At 48.0% G+C, this 26,377-nt stretch overlaps 1 protein-coding gene across 1 annotated transcript in view; it reads left to right on the top strand.

Moving 5' to 3' along the window:
- The window catches only part of WDR19 (WD repeat domain 19), a 2,828,275-nt gene that overhangs the window by 140,483 nt on the left and 2,661,415 nt on the right, over positions 1–26,377 (top strand). The window contains exons 2-3 of the mRNA XM_069631788.1: positions 256–347; positions 21,529–21,594. Of these exons, the coding sequence (XP_069487889.1) occupies positions 256–347; positions 21,529–21,594 (158 nt within the window). The remainder of the gene's footprint in view (positions 1–255; positions 348–21,528; positions 21,595–26,377) is intronic.

The raw sequence follows: 26,377 nt of genomic DNA, 5'->3' as shown, positions 1-26,377 counted from the left end.
TTTTCCCTATTCTCCTTATTTGAGATTTGTAAAACTGCTTTTCAAAGGTATATGGGGTTTTCAGCCCTTCCACACCTGATATTAAAAATGGTCAAACTCAATTGCGTTTGTCGAACCCAGTCAAGTGGTTTTGTCCATGCTAGTCATATCGGGCAGCAGTTCTGTATGGGTTAGAGATGCTGTTTAAAATCCCCCTGCCTATGAAAGCTTTATGATTTTACAGTGGACTTAGTCTGTTATTTCTCTTACTTTCAGCAGGTGTTCACTTTGGCCGAAAAAGGCTTGCTCGGTGCTCCTATCCAGTACAACTGGCAGAAAACCTTAGGAAACTACATCTGTATAACGGGGTAAGATAAAATAACGTACGACTTTATTTTTAATGAGATTTTAAGATTTCCTTTTTTTCTCGTAGTGTTAGAGAAACATGTTATTGCGCTCCAAGAGCCTGTTGGGTCATTTTATTCCCTTTTGCATAGGTCCTCTTCAACGCGTGTCTTAGTTTGAGTTACTTTGTCAGACTATGTCTGCTGCATGCGGTCCTATTTACTATGTATACAATTTTCCCCTACTTGGTGGCAAGCTGAATATTGCATCGTGTACCACTGTTTTCAAAAATGTTCCTTTTTGCCAGGTGTGGAGCTTTATCAAAAGTATTCAGTTAAATAATATTACATTTCTAAAAAGGTGCAGAGTGGGTGTGGAACGAGTACAATTTCAGAGGTTTGCATCGTATTTGTGCTTCTTGTGTGCTCTCTGAAAAAAAAGTAGGGGTAATGCATACATGGGGGAAGCTGCATGAAATCTTTCTACGCATTTAAGAAGGGAGCCGCCGGTACTGGACATGCAGACGGCCATGTTCTAACCGCTCCCTCAACATTATGGGTTAAATATGTGGCACATCTTATACAATAGTATTGCGCTACTGACACGAAACCAGTGGCTACCCAGCGCCTGTCTACGGTCTGTATTCTGCCAGTTTTACCTGAGTGACCAATGCCGTGGGCCTCTAGGGCCAAGTAGGTAAGGATTACCTTGGATGCCACCGTGATTGCTGGACTGCCAGTGGAGTAACTTTGCTGAAAATGTTGGGGGGAGGGACATTATGTCTGAAGAAAAGGTGCCCCAGTCAAATGAATGGGTCAAAATGGTGTGCCATGAAAGTTGGGGGGGACAAACACCCCTGCCCCCCCCTACAATTACGCCCATGTGGACTGCAACACAAACAAGAGTATCACTAGGAGCCAGGGACCCGTTTAAGGCTGCAGAATGAGCTGCCTTATCCACTACAGCATTTCCTTGGACAATGAAAGACTGAGAAAGGTCATGTCCTTTGCACTTAATTAACAATGGTAAAGGCAGACGAGTGCAATAGTAGATGCAATAGGGCTGACGTGTTTTCCATTCAAAATAGGGATACCAAGGGATGTCTGGTACCCTCACTGCTTCCATAGTACACCGAAATTGTGCACAACACCATGAGCGTATCTGGAGTCGGTTGTTAAGATGGATTTCCGAACTCTGGCATGGTGGGCAGAGGTTCAGAAGGCCAGCCTAGTTTCTTGGAACAGGGTAACCTTCTGGACAAGCCAGACCAATCAAGGTAGCATTGGTGGCGGTCAAGACTAGGTGTCAGGAGGGGTGAGTGCAAACAACACCACAAATTAGTCAGGTGTATCTATCAAAAACCCATATACATTTATTTAAGGCCTTTTAAATCAAACACAAGATGAAACCACAACCTTCTACTAGGGAACATATGTACATTAACTATAGGCCTAAAGCAATATTAAACAAGTAAGGATCTGCAACCTGTAACAGAAGAGGGTCAGACAGTGCAAATACTTTAGGCAATTCTTCAGTAAACCGAGCCATAACTAATAGGCAGTCCAATCTCCCCAAGAGCCTTGTGCTCAAAGTACATTTAGAGCGGCAGCGCTCGATCGTGTATTTAAGTACAAAACAGGTCTCTTTAAGGGGCTGTAGTGTCTCAGGAAGGGGGGGTAAAGCGATGAAGAATAGAGTTTCACTATTCAAGGAGGGTCTCCACAATGGCACAGGGCTAATTCCAGGAATTGGAAATAGGATGGTAGTTCAAACTATCCTTACAAAGGTGAGTGGCCCTTGGGGGACAATCGTGCGTTAAAGTCTATGGATGTGCCAGGGGCCATTGGTAAGTGTTGCAAGTACTCACTGACCTTCAACATAGTCCGGACCAAACTTCGCCAGTCAAGTCCAGTTCGCTCGCCGGTTCGAGTCACGCAGTTGTGCGTCTCTCCGGCTTTCAGGGGCTGCGTTCCGGGACCTCAGGCCATAGCGGGATAGTGGCCTTTTCTCCGCTTCTGGGAAAGGAATCAGGCCAGTTCAACTACAGGTCGTCTTAGGGCACATGAGGGCACAGCAGCAAGGCACCCACTAAGCTTGTCACCAGAACGGGGCGACACGGGTACCGGGTTCAGGCAGACTCTCCTAATTACAGACCTAGGAATGCTAGGTGTACGAAAGTTGGAGGGAGAGTGCCTTCTACCAAGAGCTTATGGTTTCCAAAGTCTCGAGTCAAAACCTGAGACGGCGGCGATTCCAGATCAAAGGTCCGGTACGAGCTGGTCACTTCACTCCGCTGTCCAGGAACACTTCCGAAAGAGCTCATTTACAGGTTAAACAGGAAGTGCCGAGAGTAGTTAGTCTCACTACTCAGACGGGTCGAAGCGCCCTTGCAGGCATTCTGTGATTGATGAGAAACAGGGGCTACGACAGGACAACATCGGGGCCAGGGTGCCAAGCCTTCCAGCGGGTCACCAGTGGTTCCGCAGATCTGTTTCTTCAGTTCAGGATACTTGGCTCCTTTTACTAAGTTCGGTGTGAGCTCAGAAGATCGACCTGGAATAGGTCTAGAGTGCCTTCTCTTATCCAAAATCTCCTTCGTTCCAAAACAAAGAGAAACCAATAGGAGATCTGCTCACATTCAACCATTCCAGACGTGGACCAATCACAGACCACAGTGGGCCCAGTCATCCCAGCCCCCCAGACATCCTGGCACATAGTATGTCTATTGGAACTAGACAGCTCCAGCCCACACCCTGGATGCACACACATAAGGCATGCAGAAGCTTGCGAAAGCTTTGGTTTGCATGGGTATCTGCATGACCAAATAAGGAATTTCCCGGGTCTGGAGAAGGCAAAGAGACAGAATGGCCAAAAGACAGAACAAAGGACTTAGTGGCATGGCCATTTTAGGCACTGGCCACTATCCTGGGCCAAACGCAGGAAACGCGGTTTGGACCATTGAAAAGAGTCAAAAATGCTTCAGAAGTAAGAGCTGCCACCAGCTCCATCCTTTGTACACTTGTATATTCACCAAAAATACTCTGTACTTGAAGGTACATTTTGCACTGATAAAATGTTGCCAAGAAATTGCGGCAAAGTGAAAGACTAAGGGAAACAAAGTCTCCCAGTACTGTCAGTCGGAAGGGGATGTCAGTTTCCCCTTAACAAGATGAACAAACGCCCTGCGCAGTACAGCAGAAGGCAGGGCTCCACTGGTAAAAGTGAGGCTAGGATGGTTAGACAAAAGCAAAAAGTTGGGGGGGGTTCACAACTGGAGGGAAAATTACACATAAATGGAAATCTTTCCTAACATCAGTGTTAACCGTGGCTGATTTACCACAAGCCAGGACACATTCATGAGTGAGGGCAACGATTTTGGCAAACTGGGCAGATTTGGCCATTGGCAATTGGTATGCCTTAAGGAAATCATGGGGAGTACAGAATACCAGACACAAGTTCACTTGTCCCTTTTATTTTATTTTTTCAACAGCTTCTTTTTATTTGCATTCATGGAATTTCAAATACAAAACAACCGGAACAAAGAAAAAAGAACAGAGAGAGCTAATACATAGCAGAATGCAATAAGTTTTGTTCACGTTAGAAAGTAAACATTGGGGGCAATCACTTGAGAATTTTTTGTCCAAGGGTCAATCCTAAGGCGGCTTCGCTGACTCCCTCCCACTTGCATACAAGTTAAGTCAGTGTTTCGCGCACCATATGAAGGTTGTGGGTTTACGCGCTGCTCCTGGGAACTGTTATGCTTAATCGAAAAAGGTGGACCAGGTTTGGTGAAATTTCCCCATGTTGTACACACGGGCCGCAGTGATTTTTTTCCCGCTACAGCTCTGTCCCAGCATGTTCCCCACCACATTGAGTTTGCTGGGCCCTCTGGGGATTTCCAGTGGCGAGCGATGGTGATCTTTGCAGCTATGAGGAGATGGTTGATCAAGGCAGACATGTGCCCGGATAGCGGAAGCGCCCCGTCCCTGTGTCGACTAATAGGACAATTCCTGGGTCCCAAGGGATCATGAGTAGTGCGATTTGTTTGGTCAAACCTCTAATAAAAAAACCTTTGCTCGACCTTCTCGAGCCCAAAAACTACAGCCCCATCTCAAACACCAGGTTCCTTGCCAAACTCATTGACCGAACCGCCTACTCCCAACTAAATGCCTTTGTCGAAGCCAACAATCTCCTAGACTCCGCCCAATCAGGTTTCAGAGCCCGTCACGGAACTTAAACCACCCTAACCTCAATCTGGGATGACCTTAAAATGATGGCAGACTCCACGGGATGCACTGCACTAATCCTTCTTGACCTATCCGCCGCCTTTGACTCAATGAATCACTCAAACCTCCTAGACCGCCTCCACGCCCTAGGAATTCGTAGAGCCGCTCTTAAATGGATAGCTTCATTCCTCAAAGATAGGTATCAAATAACAATACTCTCCACCTATACCTCCCAAGCCCGATCAGTCGACACGGGAGTCCCACAAGGAGCATGCCTACCCGCCCTCCTGTTCAATCTCTACTTGATCACCCTCCCACCAATAATTCGTTCACACAACATACTGTGCTACAACTACGCCGACAACACTCAACTAATTCTAAAACTCCTGAACTCAAAACCCAACTCCCGACCTGACCTAGCCTCCTGCCTCCTTGACATAGAACTCTGGATGACCCAAAGCCACCTCTTATTAAACCCCTCCAAAACGGAAATCATGGTATGTGGCAACTCCGAACTTCTTCCGCACCCACTACCCTGGCCATCTCCGCCATGGGCAACTCACCGACTCCCTCCAACTCAGTGAAAAATCTTGGATGCACCCTTGACTCTGACCTAACACTTTCGCGCCAAGTCAACAGCCTCTCAAAGTCCTGCCACTACCACCTTAAAACCCTTAGGCGCATCTTTCCATATCTCTCCTTTCCCAACAGACTCTCCGCCGTCTAATCAATCGTTATATGAAGACTGGACTATGCAAACCCCCTATACCTCGGAGTCCACGCGTACCAACTGAACAAACTCCAAAGGGCACAAAACGCGGCAGCCAAATTGCTACTTGCGCTCGGCCCAAGAGACCACATCTCCCCAGCCCTTAAGACGCTGCACTGGCTTCCAGTAGCCCAAAGGGTGACTTTCAAAACCTTATGCATCTCCCATCGAGCATTGCATAAAACCGGACCTCAATATCTTCAAGACAAGCTTAAACCCTATCACCCTCCACGCACTCTAAGATCAAGCTCAGCCGGCCTCCTAGTCATACCTAAGACAAACTCAGTCAGGTTAGGCGGATCATCATTCTCAGCCTTGGCCCCCACGCTATGGAACTCACTCCCACACATCCGCCTGAGGATTTAACGTCTTTCCGCAAACTGCTGAAAACCTGGCTCTTCCCCCTAAAACCAACCCGTACCAAACTAACCCAAACAGACTAACAGCAACTCAATGACACCAATCCAACAAACTACCTGATGTGAGAAATTGACAGCTAATAACCCCTAATATAAAATAGAAGGATAAACAGAATTAAACGAATAAAATAGATCAAAACAGTGAAATGGTGAATAAGAGTAAGTCAAACGGAAACAGTAAAGAGATTTAAACTCCTGAAATGGACAGAATGCATAAGGAGTGAACAAAGTGAATGGCGTGGATGAAATAGTTAGAATGGATGAAGCAGGTGGAACAGATGAATGCGCTAAGTGGAAGAATGCATGAGTGGAAGAACAGATAACTATATAGTTCGAATGAGTGTGGAAATCGAATGAATATGTAGATCTGATGAATGTATAGAATGGATGAACATGTTGAGGAGATGTGTGTATGGCAGCCCGGTTGTGTAGAGCGGACGAGCGTGTAGCGCGGATGAGTGCGTAAATACAGAGAAGCGAGTAGAACGCAGGAGTGTGTAAAACAGACGAATGTGCAGAACGGATGAGCGTAAACTGGACAAGTGTGTAGAACAGATGAGTATGTGGAGCAGATGAGTATGTAGAGCACATGAGTGTGGATAGCGGATGAATACGGAAGTTCGGGTAGTGTGTAGATCACTGGAGCAGATGAATGTACAGACCTGTCAAATGTATAGAACGGATGAGTGTATAGAACGGATGAGTGTATAGAGTGGATAGAGCGGATGAGTGGATAGAGCGGATGAGTGGATAGAGCGGATGAGTGGATAGAGCAGATGAGTGGATAGAGCGGATGAATGTAAAGAGCTGATGCATATATGGAGCAGATGAGTGTACAGAGCAGATGAAGGTATAGAACAGATGAGTGTAGAAAAGAATATATAGAACAGGATGTTGCAGTTGAATGCGTGAAAAGCACGAGTGCGGCGAGCGGATGAGTGCGGCGAGCGGATGAGTGCGGCGAGCGGATGAGTGCGTGGAGCGGACGAGTGCCTGCAGCGAACGAGTGCCTGCAGCGAACGAGTGCCCAGAGTGAACGGACATGTTGGGTAGAGCGGACGAGTACGTAGAACAAACAAGCACAGATTGCATCCAGTACTGATGAGTGCGTAGAATGGAGGACTACATAGAGCTGCTGAATGGGTAGAGCATGGGCAGACAGGAGGGCATGCGTGGGGCAGACAGGAGGGCATGCGTGGGGCAGACAGGAGGGCATGCGTGGGGCAGACAAGAGTGCATGCGTGGGGTAGACTCGAGCGCGTGGGGCGGACTCGAATGCATGAGTGCGTGGAGTGGCCCGGAGTGTATGGAGCAGACTGGGGTGCATGGAGTGGATAGGAGTGCATGGAATGGACTGGAGCGCATAGAATTGTGTGACGTATATAGCATGTTTTGGAAAACAGAGAACATTTGAAAGATCATATAACCCATCATATCACACCACCATGCTTACTCTCTCCTTTACATCACCACTCAACTAGAACACAGAGATACTATGACCCATTCGGTATAACTGTTCTCATACCAAAATCCGCCGCTCACTCCACATCATTCTAAGTAAACACTGCTGGTTACACCCCCCCCCCCCAGCCAGGCGTTCTCCTCAGGCCTAACGCAGCCACATCTGGTCTGGATAAATCCTGCCAGAACGAACACATACTCCTGATCTCTCAACCACCACACCTACCGCTAAGAAGCAGCTGTTACACGAATACCGCACGAGCTGCACACATACCCGGTGCTCACACTCACCTTTTGACTCTCTCTACTGATCTGAACTTCGGTTCCCAATGGCGTACAACCTACCAGCGCCTTCAGACAATACCAATGGTATATAAGGCACTATATAAATGCAAAATAATATAACATTCAAATAGGTTGAGGATGCGCCTGATGTTCATCATGCATGGTGCGGCCTGGGAGGAACCCTGATTGGTCTGAGTGAATCAGCTTAGGTCAGATCCTCACTAGCCGAGTTGCTAAGACCTTTGAGAAGATCTTTGCGTCGTTATTCATTAACGTGATTGGTCTATTTGAGCTGCAGAGGTCAGGGTCTTTACTCGGTTTCAGGAACATTACAGTTAGGGAATCCTCCATTGTCAGTGTTATGAAGCCAGATTCTGGGAAGGAGTTAAATAGGGTTGACAGGCGTTGGGCTAGAGTGTGAGAGAATGTTTTATAAATTGGTGTGGTGAACCCATCTGGGGCTGTGTTTTTTAGGGAGGCTATTGCTTCCGCAATTTCCTTGAGTGAGATGGGGGCTTCTACAGGGGCAGTTAACTCCTGCCAGGTTTCTCCCTGGGGAGCGGATGCCAGCCAGGTATTGCTGTTGCCCAGTGCCTCTGACGGGGTCCCTGGTTATTACTCCCCTGTGGTGCTCCTTCATTGCTGCTAACTTGTCCCCTTCTGTCAACCAGAGTGCTCCATTCGTTCCTCTCAGGAGGCAGATGTTATTCTGGGAGTGGATTTTCTTTTTAGCTTTTTATACCAATAGTCGGTTTACTTTATTGCTGTTCATGTAGTAGAATTGTTTTGTGTATGCCAGGGCTCACGCTGATTTGTCGGCTAGGTGCATTTCTAGTTTAGATTTAGCCTTTCTCAGGTCTCGCCACGATTTGTTGGATTGGGTGATTTTATGTATTTTTTCCAGATCAATTACCCTCTTTTCCAGCTGTGATTGCTGCGATCTCCCCAGCTGTTTCTGGGCAGCTGCTTTCGTTATTAGTTCCCCTCTTATCACTGCTTTCATGGCATCCCAAACCACAGGGCGGGGGCGCCCTTCTAGTACGTTTTCGTTAAAGTAGTTGATTAGAGCGCTAACAATGTCTTCCTTAGTTACTGGGTCCTGCAGCAGGTAGTGTTTGTCATGGGTATGAGGCAGGTAGTTGGGGCAAGCTGGGTGGAGGATCATGGGAACCCAGCACACACGTGCATGCCTCCCGATTGGTGCGGAAATTCCATCGGGACCATCCTGAGAAACCAAAGCCCTTATACACACCATTGGGAGGGGTTTTGAGGGGGAAGACTGTCATGGGTATCAGGCAGGTAGTTGGGGCAAGCTGGGTGGAGGCTTGGCAGGCCTGGCCTAGGCACACAGAGAACCCATAGCAAATCCCTCCTTTAATTCCTTCCTAGTGTTTGTAGTAACTTCATGGTTACCACTTCCTGTTGCCAAACAGGAAGTGCATGATGATTCATGAGCTCTCTAGTGTTTGGGTTTGGCTGGCTATATAAGCCACACCCAAGATTCTTCCAATGCTTCGTGTTGCTTACTGTGAGCTGTATCAGCATCACACTTGCTGTGCTCTGGATCATCCTGCTTCTGCTTACCTGCTCCGGATCATCCTGCTTCTGCTTGCTTCTGCTTACTTGCTCCGGATCATCCTGCATCTGCTTACCCGCTCCGGATCATTCTGCTTCAGCTTACCTGCTCCGTAAGAACCTCCGTTCTTACTCCACGCTGCAGCTATCTCCAGTCAAGAGGGGACTTCTACACCGGTACCTGTAAGAACAAAGAAGAACTGCGTTAACACGCGCACATCAGTAACGCTGCGCATACTCACCGAATATTCCCGTGACGCTGCAATCCAGGTCAGTTGCAAAACAAAGAAGAGACATCATTCATTGCGCTTGCCCCAATAACGCGGACACTTATTTCACTGCGCTTGCAGTGCATACTTACCAAAAGCCTCTGTGTATACTTATCCAACGACCAAGTCTCCCGTAGCGCTAAACCCGGACTCAAGGTGCTAATACCACATAATTTCTCCTGCAAGGGAAAGGGAGAGTCATTACCAGGCGCACTCAAATTGAAGGCGCTGTGCAAACCTACCAGCAGCTAGCTGCTACACGCAGCGCTACTCACCCACAAAAATACCGGCAAACAAAGACAATACAGACAATTTTGGACACTCAACATTCTCCGTGCAACGTTCACTTGTGAGAAGGACTTTCAAGCCAGTGAAGCAACTGGCGCCTTAAACACTCGGTCTCGCTGTGAAGGCATAAAACAGCGTTTGGCATCTGAACTCAGCCTACAGACATTGGCACCAATCACATGAGAGAATCGCTCCCCTGCGAATGCAGGATGGAGAGCACACCCTACTAAAGATCAAGGTATTCCTCTGGGTGAAACAGGGGAATTGAAGACTCTGGGTCAAGGGAGGCTCGTCCATCGCTCCCGCAGAGACACAGGTGAGTGTGACAGTCTTGTAGTTTTCACGGTTTCAGGGTATGGACAGGAAAGCCCGTCACCCGAATGCTAACGATTACTGGTGCCTGATCTGAGATAATCCTAGGCAGAATATCCACTCGCTCCAAGCATGGCAAGAGTGTGCTAGACATGAGTATCGGGACGATTCAAAATAGGCCCTTATACACATGTGAGTAGAACGTGTAGTTGTGTGCCTTCTTGTTAAATAATCTCCAGGAGTGTGGGCTTTAGTGTTTTATTGTTGTCTGCGTCTGGAACTAGGTTGAAGTCCCCTCCTATCGTGAGACGGCCCCCCGTGAATGACATCATGTCGGGAGTGATTGTGTTTAGGAATTGTATTTGTGTGCTGTTCGGACAATAAATTGATGCAAATGTAAGGGGCTGTTCATATAGATACCCCAAGACCAGGATTTACCTTCCCATGGGGTTCCTTTTTACCTTAACCCTGGTAAAACGGCATGTCCTCGCTGAAGAATATTGCCACCCCTCTTTTCTTTTCCCCGGCCGTTGCAAAGAAGCTTTTAGGAGAAGGTGGGTTTCCTGGAGACAGACAATGTCCGCCTCCAGTTCCTCAAGCTTACGTGTGGCTGATTTGCACTTCCCTGGGAAGTTGAGACCTTGGACATTCCATGTCACCATACTCAGCTCTTTATTGGGGTCACTGGCCATAGGTGGTTAGTAGGAGGCTGAGTGTATTCCCCATGGACATTTACCTCCCCTGTGGGCACCCGCTAAGCTGATTCAAAGAGCTAAGTAGGCAGTGACCGTAACTTGTGTTGCCAAAAGATTTTCATCTCTCAAAAAAAACCTTCCCCCTTTCTGTGCCCGCTCCCCAAAACAAACATGTAATAACAAGCACCTGAGCATAGCTCGTGTGCACTGGGGCCTCTAGAACCCGCCCCGGCAACCAACCTTAGCCGTGTTAAGAGTGAGTCCTTTAGGCGTCATCCCTCCTATCCGGGCTCCGCCTCACCCCTGTCCCCCATTCAGAGCCAGGGAATTGTGGAGGAAAGTTTGAGGTAAAGTCCTGTTTGCTGCTGCCGAAGAGTTGGTTAGTGTCACTCAGACCCCTCCACCCCCCGTCGCGGGCCTACGTCAATGCCGACTCCCAGCCAGGGTGGCTGCTTCAGATTTCCAAGACTTTTTTGTCCCTGTGATTTGGGCCCTTAAGTCTCAGTCTTCTGTTCACCCTTATCAAGGACCTGTGGGCTTCTCTTTCGGATTCCGGGTCGCTGCTGGCTCATCGTTGCTCCCCTCGTCTGTGGCTGCTGGATTCAATAGCTACTTTGCTTCAGTGTCTGCCCTTTTCAGTGAAGAGCAGTGCTGTGGGGAAGCCCCATCTGTAAGTTATGTTCCTCTCCCTCAGCCATTTGGTTGCTGATTTTAAGCTTTTCCTTTTCAGTATGTGTGTGGTGGAGGCTAGGTCTTGTGTCAGTGGCTCTGTATCATCTCTGAACTGGAGCCGAGGAGAGTCTCTGCCCTTTCTTATTAGTTACTCCTTGATTTTATAAAAGTGTACCCTCGCTAGGACGCCTGGTGGAGAAAGTAGCGGTTGCCTCATCTGTGTGCGTTGCACCCTTTCTAACTCCATTGGAGCGTCTTCGGGAAGAGACAGCAGCGCTCGAAAGAGTAGTCGTGTAGGTCTGATTCAGAGATTGAGGATCATATGCCCTTCAGGCGGATGTGTTACGGCAAGATCGGTTTTCGGCGTCCTCTTGCTTTATTTCAAGCGTCTCGCATCTGGCTTCAAGTACCGCAATCTTGTCAGAGCTTTTGCCAATCTCATAGCTCTATTCTCTCAGTGCTGCCTCCACCTCAGCCGTCCTCAAGTCTTTTATCAAGGCCAGTGATTTTGCTTAGGAGCTCCTCCGTGCCTTTCTGGTATTCTCTGGTCATGACTGCCAAAAGATCCTGCAAGTCGGATTAGGTTACGGGTTGCGTTTGTTGCTCTGCGGGTGTTGCGGCTGCTCCTGCATGTATCACGGTCTCCACACGCTCCCCTTTCTTGGCTTTCCCCTGCCAGCCCCCCTGCCAGAAGAGTGGAGATCACTGCGTGTTTGGTGGCATTACCAGATTTAGCCATGTCACTTTGTAATGGGAGGGCGTTATCCCCTGCAAAGTCGCTAGTCCAAGAGTTTGTGGGTGACCCCCCTTTATGTGCCACCATGCCCTTGTGTGGTTGGGTTCCCAGGGAGATCGTTGCTCAGCAGGTTAGTGGGCTGCAGTCCTGGTTGCTTCAGCGCGGACGGCGAGAGATTCAGGGTGTTTACTCCACTGCGCCCTCAGGCCGCAATGACCTCTTATGTGGATAGTGGGGCCTCTGGATGACCACCTCACTCAATCCACGCCTAATACTCTGCTTTGCCGACCGCTTGTTCGGCCTCGGAGCACCTATGCACCCTAGACAGAGATTTCTTCCCTCACCATTGGATTCCGGGAGATGCAATGAGTTGCTGTTGCCTGACTGTTCCAGCGCTCCTATCCATCAGCACAAGACAGCGTTGTGGGAGCGCTGCACCTACGTTGCAGCAACTCGCCTGTAATGATGGTGCCACGGGCTTGGAGGGACGATCCGGGGGAGTGGTCTGGGCCTCCCACGGCGCTGTCAGGGGATGTTTGAATTCGGTCATGCCGGGGGGGCCTGGTGCTCATCTGGAAGTCTTCACCACCCTCGGTCCTCGCATCCCGCTGTAGGGAGCAGCCGCAATTTTGATATCCTCAGCGGGTTAGGCTGCGATCGCAGAGCTCCGATCCTGCTAAGGAGAGCTCGAAGCTGCTTCATCCCCGACTCCTGATATATTCCCTGGCGTTTTGGGAAGGTATGCTGTCATTTCGGGTGCAGATGCCACCACCTTTTGAGTGGTTGCCGGGCTACGTCCAGGAGCTATCGGGGAGCCATGCTGCACACTCCAGCTCCTAGCTACGCCTCCCACCCCTCACTTGTCCCTTTATTACATAGACATGACCCATCCACAAAGAGGATCTACTCAGGGTTCTCCAGTGGGACATCTATCAAATCAGTACGTGGCATTTGTGCGGTTTCCCATCCTGCCGGGAGGGCAACAGAGATGCAGGGTTTAACACAGAGCAGTAATTCAATGTTATATTTGCAGCATTCATTTGCAGTTTATCGTACTTGGTTAAGCAGGATTTCGAAAATGCTGAGGCCGTTGCGAACGCTTGCTGTATAGTGACAAAGGCATCTTCTGTGTCCTGTGACCATGGCAAGGGTTCTGGGTCGAATAATGCGTAATAGTCTGAAGGGGTTCAACTATAGTGGCATACCCTGGCATTCATTGTCTAGAGTAACTGAACATCCTGAGGACCCCTCTTATTTGCTTCCTGGATCAGGGCTTGGGAACCTTCTAGAATGCTGTAATACAATCCTGGGACAGATGTCTTTGCCCAGCTCAAATCTCATGGCCCAAGTATTGCACACAGGGTAAACACAGCTGTAACTTGTCTGTGGAAGCCTTGTGACGTTATTTAGCAAGCGTCGTCAACAAAGTGAGGGAGTTCTGCTTGCAGGCTTCCAAGGGAGGGGGAATCTAGCAGCCGGACATTGTCCTACTGCACAAGAATAGGCCCTTTTGGGAACACTGCTGAGTCAAAATCCCACTTCAGGATTTAGGAAAACAAGGTGGGGCTCTCGACATACCACATTGGAAGAACGGTGAATTTATGCTGCACAGATTTATACGTAAAGACAAACGGGTACTGCCTATCTAGGGTCGACCAGGATAGAGAACAATGCTGAACACAAATCCACAAAGGTGAAATAGCTGGCTGACGATGGGATGCAGGACAGGATGATAGCTGGGTTAGGAACCACAGGAAATGCTGGCAGGACAGCAGTGTTTACTGCTTGCAGGTCCTGTATGAAATGGCAGACCTCTTTACCTGGTTCCTTTGTGGGTGAAATTGGGGTATTACAGGGACTTCATGTTGGCACAATGATCCCTTGCTCGAGCAGGGACTCTATCCCTGGGCGGATACCTTCTTTTGCCTGTCGGGAGATAGGATACTAAGGTACACATGGCAAGGGTTGGCTGGGTTCAGGGGGATCTTGACTAACTCAGCATTGTGCATATAACCAGCTTAATTTGCAGAAGTGGATGATATTTTGGTTTGAGCTAGGTCCAACATTGGGAGTGCTGTCTCAGTCTCCTGGGTTCGAATGAGAAAGTCTCCTGTAACACAATCAAAATCCCATGTTCTCTATGGGCAGGGATACCAAGGAATATACCATCAGGGGAAGACACTGGGTTGGGTATCGGCATACCCACAATATTGACAGCTTTGACAATTTCATCAGTGTGCACAATATGTGGAAATTCAGAAACCTTCAGAGTGATGCTGCAGTGTCAACCAAACATGAAACCTTTTGACCAGCAACAATACAATCAACACGGGGCAGTAGGATTAAGTGAAATGAGGGGTGCAACAAGTGCTGAAACCTATTGGCAATACCAGTGATCACTTTGTGGCGATGACGGTGGCACAGCCAAACCGAGCGGCGCTCAGCTTTCTAGTACCCAAACTCCTTAGAATAGTTACACTGATTACTGTTAGCATTCGTGTAATATCTCTCGTCACCCTGACCCTGTTTATGTGGTGGGGATGCTTTTCTCCCCCTTCCCCATCCACGCCCGACCAGAACCCTCCCCTCCCCTGGGAAGGCTGTAATTGTGGTATCTTCAGTACCATAAGCTTGGCTTCAGTACTTTCCTTTTGTCTCTCAATTTTCTCATGGAAATGTTGTGCCGCTAGTAAGACCTCCATCAAATTCTTTCCCTACCAACCTATAAGGGCGGCTTTTATCCGTTCTGTAACATTCAGTTGTAATCCCATAACGAACTGTGCCACCACAGCCGTTGGTGCTACAACTACTGCATCCATAATCCCACAGTGTAGTTCAAAACGTTGTTTTCAGACACGCATAATATTCTGCAGGATTTTCACCCTTTGCCTGTTTACAAGTGTTGATTTTTGACCAGTCCGTCTTGCGGGGTAAATCTCAAGAATAACACAAAGCCAACGCGCGTTTCGACCAAAGTCTTTTTGAAAGGCTGTGTTACGCCGAATACTTGAAGTATTCGGCGTAACACGGCCGTAAGCTCCACTTCCAGGCTGAAGCCAGCAGAAACCACACCGCTCCAGGCATCAGATGAGGCCAACAAGCCTCCCCCAGGCACCAGCAACTGGACCTATTATCTACAAGCTCCACTACGAGCCCACCAGCTCTAATACGAGCCTACTACCACTCCTACCTTGCCTTTGAAAAAGATTTTGGTCGAAACGCGCGTCTGCTTTGTGTTTCACTTTTTTTTCCCTGGAACAAGTTGCCACATGGATCATGTTGTAGCTAATCACTAATAAAACACCATGCAACACAACTCAAGACTGGACTATCACTAGATTGTATTACAATTCAAGACTGAATTTTCACTAGATTGTCAGATTTAGCAATTAATTGCAATTATGGACTACTAATCCTGCCAGCGCCCACACCAAACAAGGTCTTGTCATCCCCCCAAGCATCAAATCACTCAGGAACCTTTGGAGTTGGTTTCCAGACAAGCCATGTGCTAGGCTGCAAGCAAAACCACAACCACTAAGAAATGGTGCGCAGGGGACCGGTTGTCCTGACAATAAACTCCAAACCCCTTTGAAACTGCAAATCTCAAGAATAGTTTGTACTAGTCTATCAGTGAATACCTTTAACCCTCCCCCACCCCCCAGTAGGGGACATTTCAGCGGGTCAGTTCGAGTGCTTTTTTTGCAGAGTAAACGTATCAGTAGGAAGAGGGGCTTGCAGCAATTGGTTTAGATGGGCACATGTGGGATGGTAGCAGTCTATGAATGACCTGTAGTTCCTCTTGGAACTTGACAGGGTTTCTCGTATTTTAGGGAATTTCTGAACAACATTAAACAGGGCAATGACATTGCATGGTGAGTGGTACTGTGACCAATGTATCTCCTTTTCCAGGAGTTGCCTGATTGGGAATTGTGAGAAACCCAAAGGTGTCTCACTTATTAGTCACTGGGGCACTGTCATCCAGGTGGCCAGGACATGGCTATCGCTATTGGATCCAGTTCCTGGGGGTGGATCAGTGGGAGAGGATCACCTGGATGGGGGATCTTCAGGGAGTGGAGGTGGGACACCACGGTCGAGACGCGGTAACCCCTTCCCTGTAACACCTCCCCTTCCTACCCCATAGGATATTTAGAAGCTCTACCCCCCCTTCCCTATACGAACACTTTCTTGCACAGAGAAACACAAACGACTAACACCAGAGCTGTTTACCGGATATGTCCCAATACAAGGGTCAGGCAGAGTCAGGCAATTGACAGTAACCACGGACACCTGACAGCCCTTTACCTTCCCGACAGGGATAAAAGGCGGAGCACAAGAGCACACTACGAGCAAGGCTGAACGCACGAGGAAGCAGCTGTTCAGGACCAGCAGTTCAAGTGGAGGAGAAAGGCGGTGAGACCTGAAAGGATAACAAGGAGGGAATTGCCCTTACCCTTTTCACTTCAGACCTACAAACCCTCCGAAAAAGGGAATCATAAGATTGGGGAGTACAGCTGGCGTGTGGTGTTACTGGTGTCAACGGTGCACGGGTGCCTCCCGCGTTGATGACACAGGTGGAGAGGCATGCTGGCTACCGTGGTACCGTCCTTGACTCCAGAAGGAAGCCCAGCCAACGGGTTCAACACAGCCGGTGAGTCGGAGAAGGCTGATAGCAAACAAAACTGTGTTCAGCCCAAGTTTGCAATCAGCAACATTATATGAATGCAAAGAACTGGTGAACAAAGAACTTGTGTGCATTTGAACTTTTTGAAAGCCCAGAGAAGGGCCAGCTACAGAGTGGTCAGGCACCACAGGAGTGCTTATTCGACTCTGGCTGGCATCTTTGTTTGTGTAGAAACTACAAGTACCAGAAGGCCCTAGGAGAGGGCGGTGTGAGGTGTCAAAGTGGTCCTACAAAGCTCAGTCAAATTCTTTGTACAGTCAAACGACTCTGACTCATTGCCAAGAGAAAGTTATGGGAAGGGAAACCCGCTTTCTGAAGAGAATGTTCTGTGAACTGTGGCAAGTGTGAACCCGACAGAGGGATGCTGAGAGAAAGCTAGAGGAAGGGAACCACGGCTTCTGATAAGACTGAGAATATTGTGGAATAAGGTAAGTGTATACCCGACAGGGATGCCGAAAGAAAGCCACAAGAAGGGAAACCATGCCTTCTGATGAGATGAAGTAAATCATGAACTGTGTTAAAAACTCATGAACTGTGTTGAATGTGGCTATGTGAACCCGATGAAGTAATGCCAAGGGAAAAGCTAAGAGAAGTGAATCCTGCATCGTGATAAAGCAAAGTGAACTGTGAAATTGGCAAATGTGAACCCGTTTGAGGGATGCCTGCGAATCTGGGTGAAGCATGATACACCCGAGCACATGTGTTGATATTCAGAGTGAAAGGCCATAGTGAACCCGACGGAGGGAAGCCCATGTTGTAAGAAGGATCTGAGCCCGGCGGAGGGAGATCCAAAAGGCGAAGAGCTTTCGCCCAATGTGCAAGAGTACCAGAAGGAACTTTTGTGTGTTTGTTGTTTGATCCAGCGGGCCTTCTAAGGCAAGAGACTTTGTAGAAAAGAGACTTGGCCCCTGAAGGGCCTGATATTGTTGAATGGAATAGTGAACCTTGTGCTGGAGAGGCACAGGAGTGTGCTATGCTCAGAAGTCCCGATTCAAAAAAAGGGGGGATATCAGGAGGATAAGAGAGGGGAGTAAACTTGATACAATAATATGACAATATAAAACAAACTCCCTGTCTCGTCAGGTAAGGTAAGGAAAATCACTAGACTCAGGGGTGTGTGTCACCTTTCAAAATTTGGCCTCACAGAACAATTACAAACAAGTGCAGGGAAAATTATACCACTCGCACTCTAACTTGACATTGTCACGAGTATTTTTAATACATAATTATAAAACACAATTCAGTGAAACATCATAAAAAAACATATAAAATATCCCAAAGTGCTAAGTGCAGATACCTAAAAGGTGTAGTTGGCACCCAAAGGTGTCAAAATGTGCAAAATATGCAATCTTGTTAAAATAATTTAAACTCCTATTTACAACACACAAATGGCAGGCAGAACACAATGTTGGACACCATTCGTTGTAATATTCATTTCAGTAGACTCAAAATCTTGGTTGGTAAATGATAAACCACAGTCACAAAGACAGCAAAAGAAAAACGAACCATACACAGAGTGCTCCAATGAAGTATTACTCTGAGGTTGATGTGTACGCTGTCTAATGCTTTGTTGACATCACGTGTGGTAATTAATCCACCTCCTAACACTTGGTTTAAGTGTTAAAATTAACCCAGAAGTCCCACCTTGTCCCATGCTTAAAACGTGGGGAGGGGAGACCCCAGCTATACCATCCTGACTTATCATTTTGTGAACACTTCTTTCTTTTCTGGTGAACATTAGCACACCCTCTTTTGTAACTTAGTGGTAAGGATTGGCAATCGGTTTTATTTTTAGTATAGGCCCTTTTTATTTGACAAGATGCACTAGGACTGCCTTATTGTAATTTGATTGTCATAGCTTGCTCCCATCTTAGATTTAGATTAGGCTTTTATCTCACTTATTATAAAGTTCAATGAACACCCTTGCACTGAAATCGCTTGTGCCTGTCTTAACTGTTGCCACCATGAGTACTTTACAAAATGCACCAGGAGTTTGTGATGGATGGTGACTCAGAGACCGGATACCTGTGCTCGTAATGCAGCTGAGTGAGGGCCAGTCGTGCGACTTATCACGTTGGACTGGTGATAGGACAGTGGTTGGGTGGAATCTAGACTAGCTGTGGACCCAGAACTGCTTGGCTGAGAACCTGGAGCAGTGTTTAGCATGGATGGCTTGTAAATGTCCCGAATATTCTCAGGGTATTCTCTCGGTGGGGTCTCCCCTTGGATGACAGGGTATAGCAGTTGTACCCAATTTTATTGACAAGTTAAAACATTAAAGGTTGGAGTACCCAGTCCTTAATGTCTTAACCTGCTCCTGGAGTTTTTCTTGGGTGTTCCTCAAGGCTCGGGTCTTTGATTCAGACTGCCTCTTGGTGGCTTTGGTATATCAGTCTAGATAGCTATCCCATTGCTGTTGGTGCACTTAGGCTCATTTCTTCTTTAACTTCTTGCGTAGGATTGTTATTTTGACTAAGTCTAATGTGCCTCCCTGTGGGAATTATCCTTGCGACCCCCCCCTATGTGTATAATCGTGCCATTTATCCTGAAATGAACATGCTTTGGGATGAGTAGTGTGTAAACATGAAGTGTTCTGGGCTTCCTTTAGAAGGAAGCAGCACTTGTCTAGACTTGACCAGAACCCATTCTTTTTGCGTTGAGACAAGGGATAACTTATTGTGGAGCCAGGTCCGTACCTAACTCCGTCTGCACTATAGTGTCATTTGTCTGGCGTGGCTGGTTCGCCTCATAGCAGACCGCTTTAACGTCTATTCAAAGGCTTCGGATGAGGACACCCGGATCTCTGCTCGTCCCCCGTTACAGAAATTTCAGTGACACTTCCAGTTGTTGGTCAGATTCAGAGGACTGCTGCTTCACAGCCTACTTCCCCTGTTACGCTATCCACAATACAGAGTGGTGTTCAGTTTACCAGAGAAAGGGTAGGAAAGGGTGGAAAATAAGACACATATTCATAGGAAATATAGCCTATTACAGCTCCCATACTAATATAGAGGAGAGTGTGGATACAAAGCCGGGTCGCAACTGAGTTGCACAAACAGCCTTTCAAGTATCGAGGACAGGGCTAGACAGGACAAGTACTGGACTCTCATACAAAATATGTTTTTCGCAATCGTCCAAGACACATTCATTCAAGCTCACTACTCTACTCTGGCCAACACAGCAGCCTCATGTCATCTTGAATCAGTAGGGAGCATGGATGCAGTGCTTCTCAATTACGTTTAAACTGCAGTGGCCTACCACTTTTTAACATTTTGTTACTTCTGATCAGATCAGACTTGTTCAAAGGCAGGGTGCCTTCCCTCCTGTGTCTTGGGACACCCAGACATAATTCCTTCAACAAGAGACATGCATCATCCCAACCCGTTTCTAGACAATAATACACAAAACATGACAAATGCAATTAAAAGTGCTCACCATACCACAAATTTCAGTTGGCTCCTTTTCCGCATCTGCTCCGTCTACTCCCCTGGATCCCCGGCCATGCTTGCAAGTTCACCCAACTGGCAAAGAAGTTTGGTTCACAGGACAGCGAGAATCCGAGTTATGGAACCAATTTTGTAGTGGAAAAATGACCACAGACTCATCCAGTGGATTGGTGAACGACCATTAATAGCAAAGTAGCATACACAGGACAGACAGCAATGCAATGATAAACAAGACTCAATGCAGTAACCCCCCTTTCCTCCTGTCGCTGGGTTTTATACCCCAAGATACCTAGGCCTTTCAGTGGAGAGGGAGGTTTCAGACATAGCATGACATTGAGAAGAAACAAAGTATTGGGTGCATGGACAACGTCTCAGCATACAAGCCTTAGGCACAATCTGTGTTCTCGCACTCAGTAAGACATGATCAGGATGTAAGGCAAACAGTGATACATTAAGGTACTGCTGTGGAAGCTATTTCTACAGTTCACACATGGCTCAGGGCATGCAAGCCCGTTTACTATATGACAACTTCCGTCCGCTAAAGCTGCTTTGCCTAGGAAAGCGGCAGTCTAAAACACGCTTCTGTATGCCAAAGGGAAACACGATAGAGGTGAAAACTATAGAAGCAAGCTTTGCAAGGTACTAGGTGGTTAAGCATTTGAGGTTTGGGACATGAACATTAAAACGTAGGGTCACTCAGCAATGGTGATATGGCACTCGTTAAACATGGCAGTTAGCATTGCCTGAGCATTACTATAACGATGCACAGTGGTGGAAGGTTTTTAACAATTTAAAAATATCTGTTTTCCCTCCACACTGTTAACGGAAGGTATTCATCACTGGCCTTATAAGCCACTTAGGGCATACTTTTCAGATGCTATGCGCAGGCTGCAGCTCAGATGTTTGTTTCTAAACTGCACTTTTCTTTCTTTGTATACTTTTCTTCTGTATAGGTTTTCCTACAGTACAATAATTTTACCTGCTCAATTGAATTGATTATTTACCTTCATTTTACTCAGCTGCTAAGACTGCACACAGATGAAATCAATCCGCCAAACATATTATATGAAGAGAGTATAGTTCAGTGGCAGCGTGCGAGTCTTGGAAGCAAGACCACGCTGAGCAACATTAGTTCGAATCCCGGATAAGCGCTTACAAATCGACCTTGTGTATTAAGCGCGTTATAAATACCTGCACTTGCACGATGCAAATGTACAAGGCCTAGTAGGATTGTTCCTCCCACTCCCCACCCCTTTCCTTGTTGCACTTTGAGACACACACGTGTATAGGAGCATTACAAATGAACAATAAAATAAAATATGTATTAGTTCAAATGTAACAGTGTATTCATGTTTACTTTTTTCCATTAGAGCTGATCACACTGTAAAACTCTTTGATCGACATGGACAGAAGAAAGATGAAATTAACTTGCCAGGGTGAGTACCAATGTTATGTTGTAACAGTCTACCTCTTTTTTTTTTAAATTCTATTTACGGTTTTACAAAATGTTAAACTTTCCCCCTGCCCCCTCTCCCTGTTTCCTCTGTATCCCTTCCTCCTCCTCCTTCCCCCTCGGGGGTTCGGCGTCTCCTTCCACTTGTGTGAATTTCTCGCCAGGGTTTACTTAATTCTGGTGTCAGATGTTTTAGGCGTTGGGGGCACCATTGAGCCCTAAAGTCGTATTTCAAGAATGCTAAAGTCTCACCCCAATCGCAGGCATATATTTGCAGGTTGCTGTTCATTGCATATGTGGCCCATTCCAGCACCATTCCATCTTTGAGCAATATGGGTCATTGCTGCCAAAGTCAAAACCACCCGTGCCTTCTCTCATCCCTTACTTTCTCATTCCTCCCCTGTCTCTCTCATTCCCAGTAAAACTCGTTCCGGGGATCTTCCGGCCCTTTCCCCAAATGCCTGAGCTTGCACCTGTAACATCTCCCACCAAAACAGCCAAGTTTTGGGGCATTTCCACCATAAGTGAAATGCCGTACCCTCTTCCCTGCTCCCCCTCCAACATTCCTTGGACACGTCAGGGTATATGCTATGTAGACGGGCGGAAGTATAATGCCACCCATACAAGATATTATACCATGTTTCTTGGAGTTGTGATGCCCGTCCCACTTTGGGTATCATTCTCCACAGTCTTTCCCACTCCTCCCTGCTAATTTCCTGCCCTGACATCTGCTCCCAACGCGCCATGTACGGCCATGTGGTGCAGGGGGAAGCGTCATCCAACATTCTGTATAGGTTTGATATGAGGCCTTTTGATCCATCATGTGTTAGCAAGAACTTCTCAAATGGGGTAAACTGTCGAGTAGCTGTTGCTTTAATGTCTATGTTCATTAGCCAGTGCCTTAATTTGAAATACCAGTGTAGTTCCCCCTCCTCCACCCCAAACTGCTGTTTGCACTCTGTAAAGGATCGAACATTCTGGTCCTGGAACATATCCTGAATCGTCCTGCAGCCCCCCTCCCATCATTGACCAAAAACTTCCTGTTCTCTCCCCATTGTTAAAGATAGGAGTGAATGGGGATGGGAAGGTTGTGATTCCCTGTTTCTTCACAAATTTGTCCCAGGTATCCGCAACCAGTTTAGTTCTGGCACTCATATAGAGGTGTTTTGGCCTGAGTTGTCTTGGCAGCCACAACACTTCACTCAAGTCGTGTTGTGCTATGGCTCTGTCCAACATGACCCACTGTTTCCCTTCAGTCCCGGAGAACCATTCTCTTATCACCCTCAGTTGTGTTGCCTTGTAGTATTGTTGGAAGTTGGGGAGAGCCAGCCACCCCTCCCTCTTTGGGGCCATCAACACCCTCAACCTCACTCTTCAGTGATCGCTACTCCAAGCCTCAGTCGTCCTTGGCCACCTCGTCTTCGGCGCTTCTAGGCAAGGAGGAGAAGAGCTTGGAGGCTTATGGAAAGAAGATTTATTCCAATGCCTCACTGCACCTGCGTGAATCCAATGCAGATGCTGGCAGCTGTTGGAGGCTTTGGCGGGAAATAGTTGACTTCCTTCCAGAACCTTCAGTGCAGAGCCCGGCACGTTTTAAGGCAGGGCTGGCAGAAGCTAAATTAGTTGCGCAGGACATCATGGAGTCCACTGTGGTGCACATAGACCCCTCAGGCCGTGCCATTTGCATCGCCACGGACATGAGGACTGCTTGGCTACGGGCTACCAAGTTCAACCCGGACGTCCAGGAAAGCATATTGGACCTTCCATTCGAGGGTGGCGACCTCCTTCATTCCACCACCAATGAGGAGCTAGATAAGAAGAAAAACAGTTCCCAAACTGTGAAGTCTTTATTCTCACAAAGGCCACGCCTGAGGCATACACCCAGTCGCATCAACGCTCCGACACGCGGAGGGCCTTTGGCGGGTTCGGGGGATACCAGGAATGGAGGTCGAGACAGCCTGACCGTTCTCTGAGTCAGCGCCGGCGCAAACAGCTGAAGGGTTGCGGGGGGGCAAAGGCTTCTTTCAGTCGTCCTACTCAGCCTCAGAGGGAAAGAAGGTATGACACGCCCATTCGGATCCACATGTCTACACTGGGGGGCAGGCTTGCTCTTCACGCACAGTCTTGCAACAGAGGTTCGCGGACCCCTGGGTCCTATCCATAGTGTCCACGGGTTACCGCCTGCCGATTCCTCACTCTCCTCTCTCCTCCCCTCCCACAGATTGGGATGACAACTCTGTTGGCGGACATTCGTTTGCTTATAGAGAGCCAGCCAGTGGAAGAAGTCCCAGCCTCCCAGCGAGGCTTGGGCTTTACTCCAGGATTTTCACCAAACAAAAGAAGAACCAGGCTTGCCTGAGAGTTGTGTTGGACCTTTCCACCCTGAACCTCTCCCTTCCTCTTCAAAAATTCAAGATGGTTATGCCAGCGCTTATTGCGGGGACACTGTGCAGGGGAGACTAGATGGGCTCCCTGGATCTGAAGAACGCATATCTACACGTCCCTATTTGGCAGCCTCATCGGTCCTTTCTACGGTTCAGGATCATGGGCTTCCATTTCCAATACAAGGTTCTACCCTTCGGCCTCAACTCTGCCCCCAGGGTCTTTACCAGACTTATGAATGCAGTGGCAGCCCTTCTCAGGCCCCAAGGTCACCATGTCTACCTGTACCTAGACAACTGGCTCGTCGGGGCGATATTCCCGGAGGTGGTTTACCACACTTCCTCTGCATTTATGATCACACTCCAAGAACTGGGATTTTCTATCAACCTCAAGAAGTCTCAGCTGCAGCCTAATCAGAGCCTGACTTTTCTGGGCCTAATCTGGGACACAAGCTCTGAGAGAGTTTTCCCTTTGGAGGACAAGATCACAGCCATCAAGAGGGCCACAGGTCATTTTCTGAGCAGAGAGGTGACCTCAGCCTGGTGGTACCAGCATCTATTGGGTATCATGGCAGTGTTCCTACTGGCTGTACCTCACAACAGACTCAAGATGAAGAAATTATTGCTGCCTCATGGAATCAGGAGCGGGGCTCCCAAGCGGAGCTTGTCAGCATTCCTCCTTTTCTCCACCGGGACCTTGTCTGGTGGTCTACGGACTGCAACCTGCCGACGGGCAAGCCCTTACACCAGCATGTATTACATCAACAAGCAGGGTGGCACCAGGTCCCCCCTCTGTGCGGTCTAGTGGTCAGCATGTGGGAGTGGGCCCTGGAGAACAACATCTACTGTTCTTTTTTAAAAACACATTTTATTTGCATTTGATCAACAGTTCCCTCCCTCCTCCCTAGTGTTCCCCGTCGCAGTGCAGTCCCGTCCCATTTTCATTGGGGTGGTCATCATTTTCTGTCTTCCAACACCTCAGGGTCCCACCGATGCAGTCACGTCCCCTCTCTACCTCCCCGTGCCCTCCAATTCCCATTGTCTCTGTGGCAAGTATTTCATGGTGGTTTCAGATTCTTAGATTTTGGTAGATCGTCCAGCAGTTGGCCCCAGTGTATGGTTACTTCTGACCCCTCTGTGTCAGTTCCCATCCCCTGTAATATAGCCAGTAGGTAACCCCCCCCCATCTGCGAGCATCTATTAGCCGCCTGGATATCGCCAGGCCCTGTGGGTGTTTCCACGCTATAGCCACTCGTCGTTTAGCCAACAACAGTAAAAACCGTACCATCTTGTTTCGCGTTTTGTGTTTCTTTTCCCCTGGGAGGGTCCCCCAAATGCATATTTTCGGGTTGCACTCCAGTTTTGTCCCCATTAACCCATTCACCACCTCAATCACCTTGTTCCAGTAGACTGCGATAATTCACAGTCCCATACCATACCATGTGCCAAAATCCCTCTGGGCCCCTCCCACATCTGGGGCATTCATCCGGTAGGCTATTATTCATCGCCCTCAATCTGGTCGGGGTCACATATGTCCTGTGCAGAATATTAAATTGGATCAGCTGAAATCGAGTGTTTCGTGACACTTTCCGGGCTGATTCCCATATCGCCTCCCATTCCTTATCCAGGATATGATACCCCATATCCACCTCCCATTTCTCCTTCACCTTCAATGTTATTTTAGGTTCCCCTTCCCGTAGTGCTTTGTAGATGCGTGAGATCCTCGCTGTGCCCCCTGTTGCTCCATCAATACCAGCAGCAACGGGCTCGTTTCCGGTTCCTCCGGCATTCCATCCCATAATTCTGCTAGTCTACTGACTATTGCCCCATATGCCAAGAGCAGGCCCTTTGTAGGGCATATTTCGTGGACCATTCCAAGAAAGTCAGTAGTTTTCCTCCTTCAAACAGGTCTCCTATTTTCTCACACCCTTTTTCTCGAAGCCTCTGTATCCCTGCTCTCCTTATAGCCTGTCGCAATTTTTGGTCCTCTCCCCCTGTCCCCCACACCCCACCCCCAGGGCAAGCATCCACTATAGAGCCCTCCCAGCCCTTTCTTTCGGACATACTTTTTCCATGTCTCCCTAACCGCCTCAAACACAATTGAAGACCCCTTGTTCCCCATCGGGTGCCATAGTAGTTCAGTGGCCGGCGAATATGGTGGTAGGCTCCCTACCAATCCCTTCAAGGTTTCCCCTCTGGCTGTCCCCATTCCATCACTGACTGTAGCTGCGCTGCTATAATGGATTTCTTGTAGTCGGCAGGCTTAACCCCCCCTCTGTTCTAGATATGCGCAGTATTGATAATGACACCCTTCTTCTCCCCGTATTCCACAGTAGTTCCCCCACCTTAAAGTCCAGCATTTTGAAAAAGATCTCCTTTACTACA

Source organism: Ambystoma mexicanum, chromosome 6q, assembly GCF_040938575.1.
Source record: "Ambystoma mexicanum isolate Mex_15411 chromosome 6q, UKY_AmexF1_1, whole genome shotgun sequence".
NCBI classification, from domain to species: Eukaryota; Metazoa; Chordata; class Amphibia; order Caudata; family Ambystomatidae; genus Ambystoma; species Ambystoma mexicanum.
This window is presented reverse-complemented; position numbering and strand designations above follow the sequence as displayed.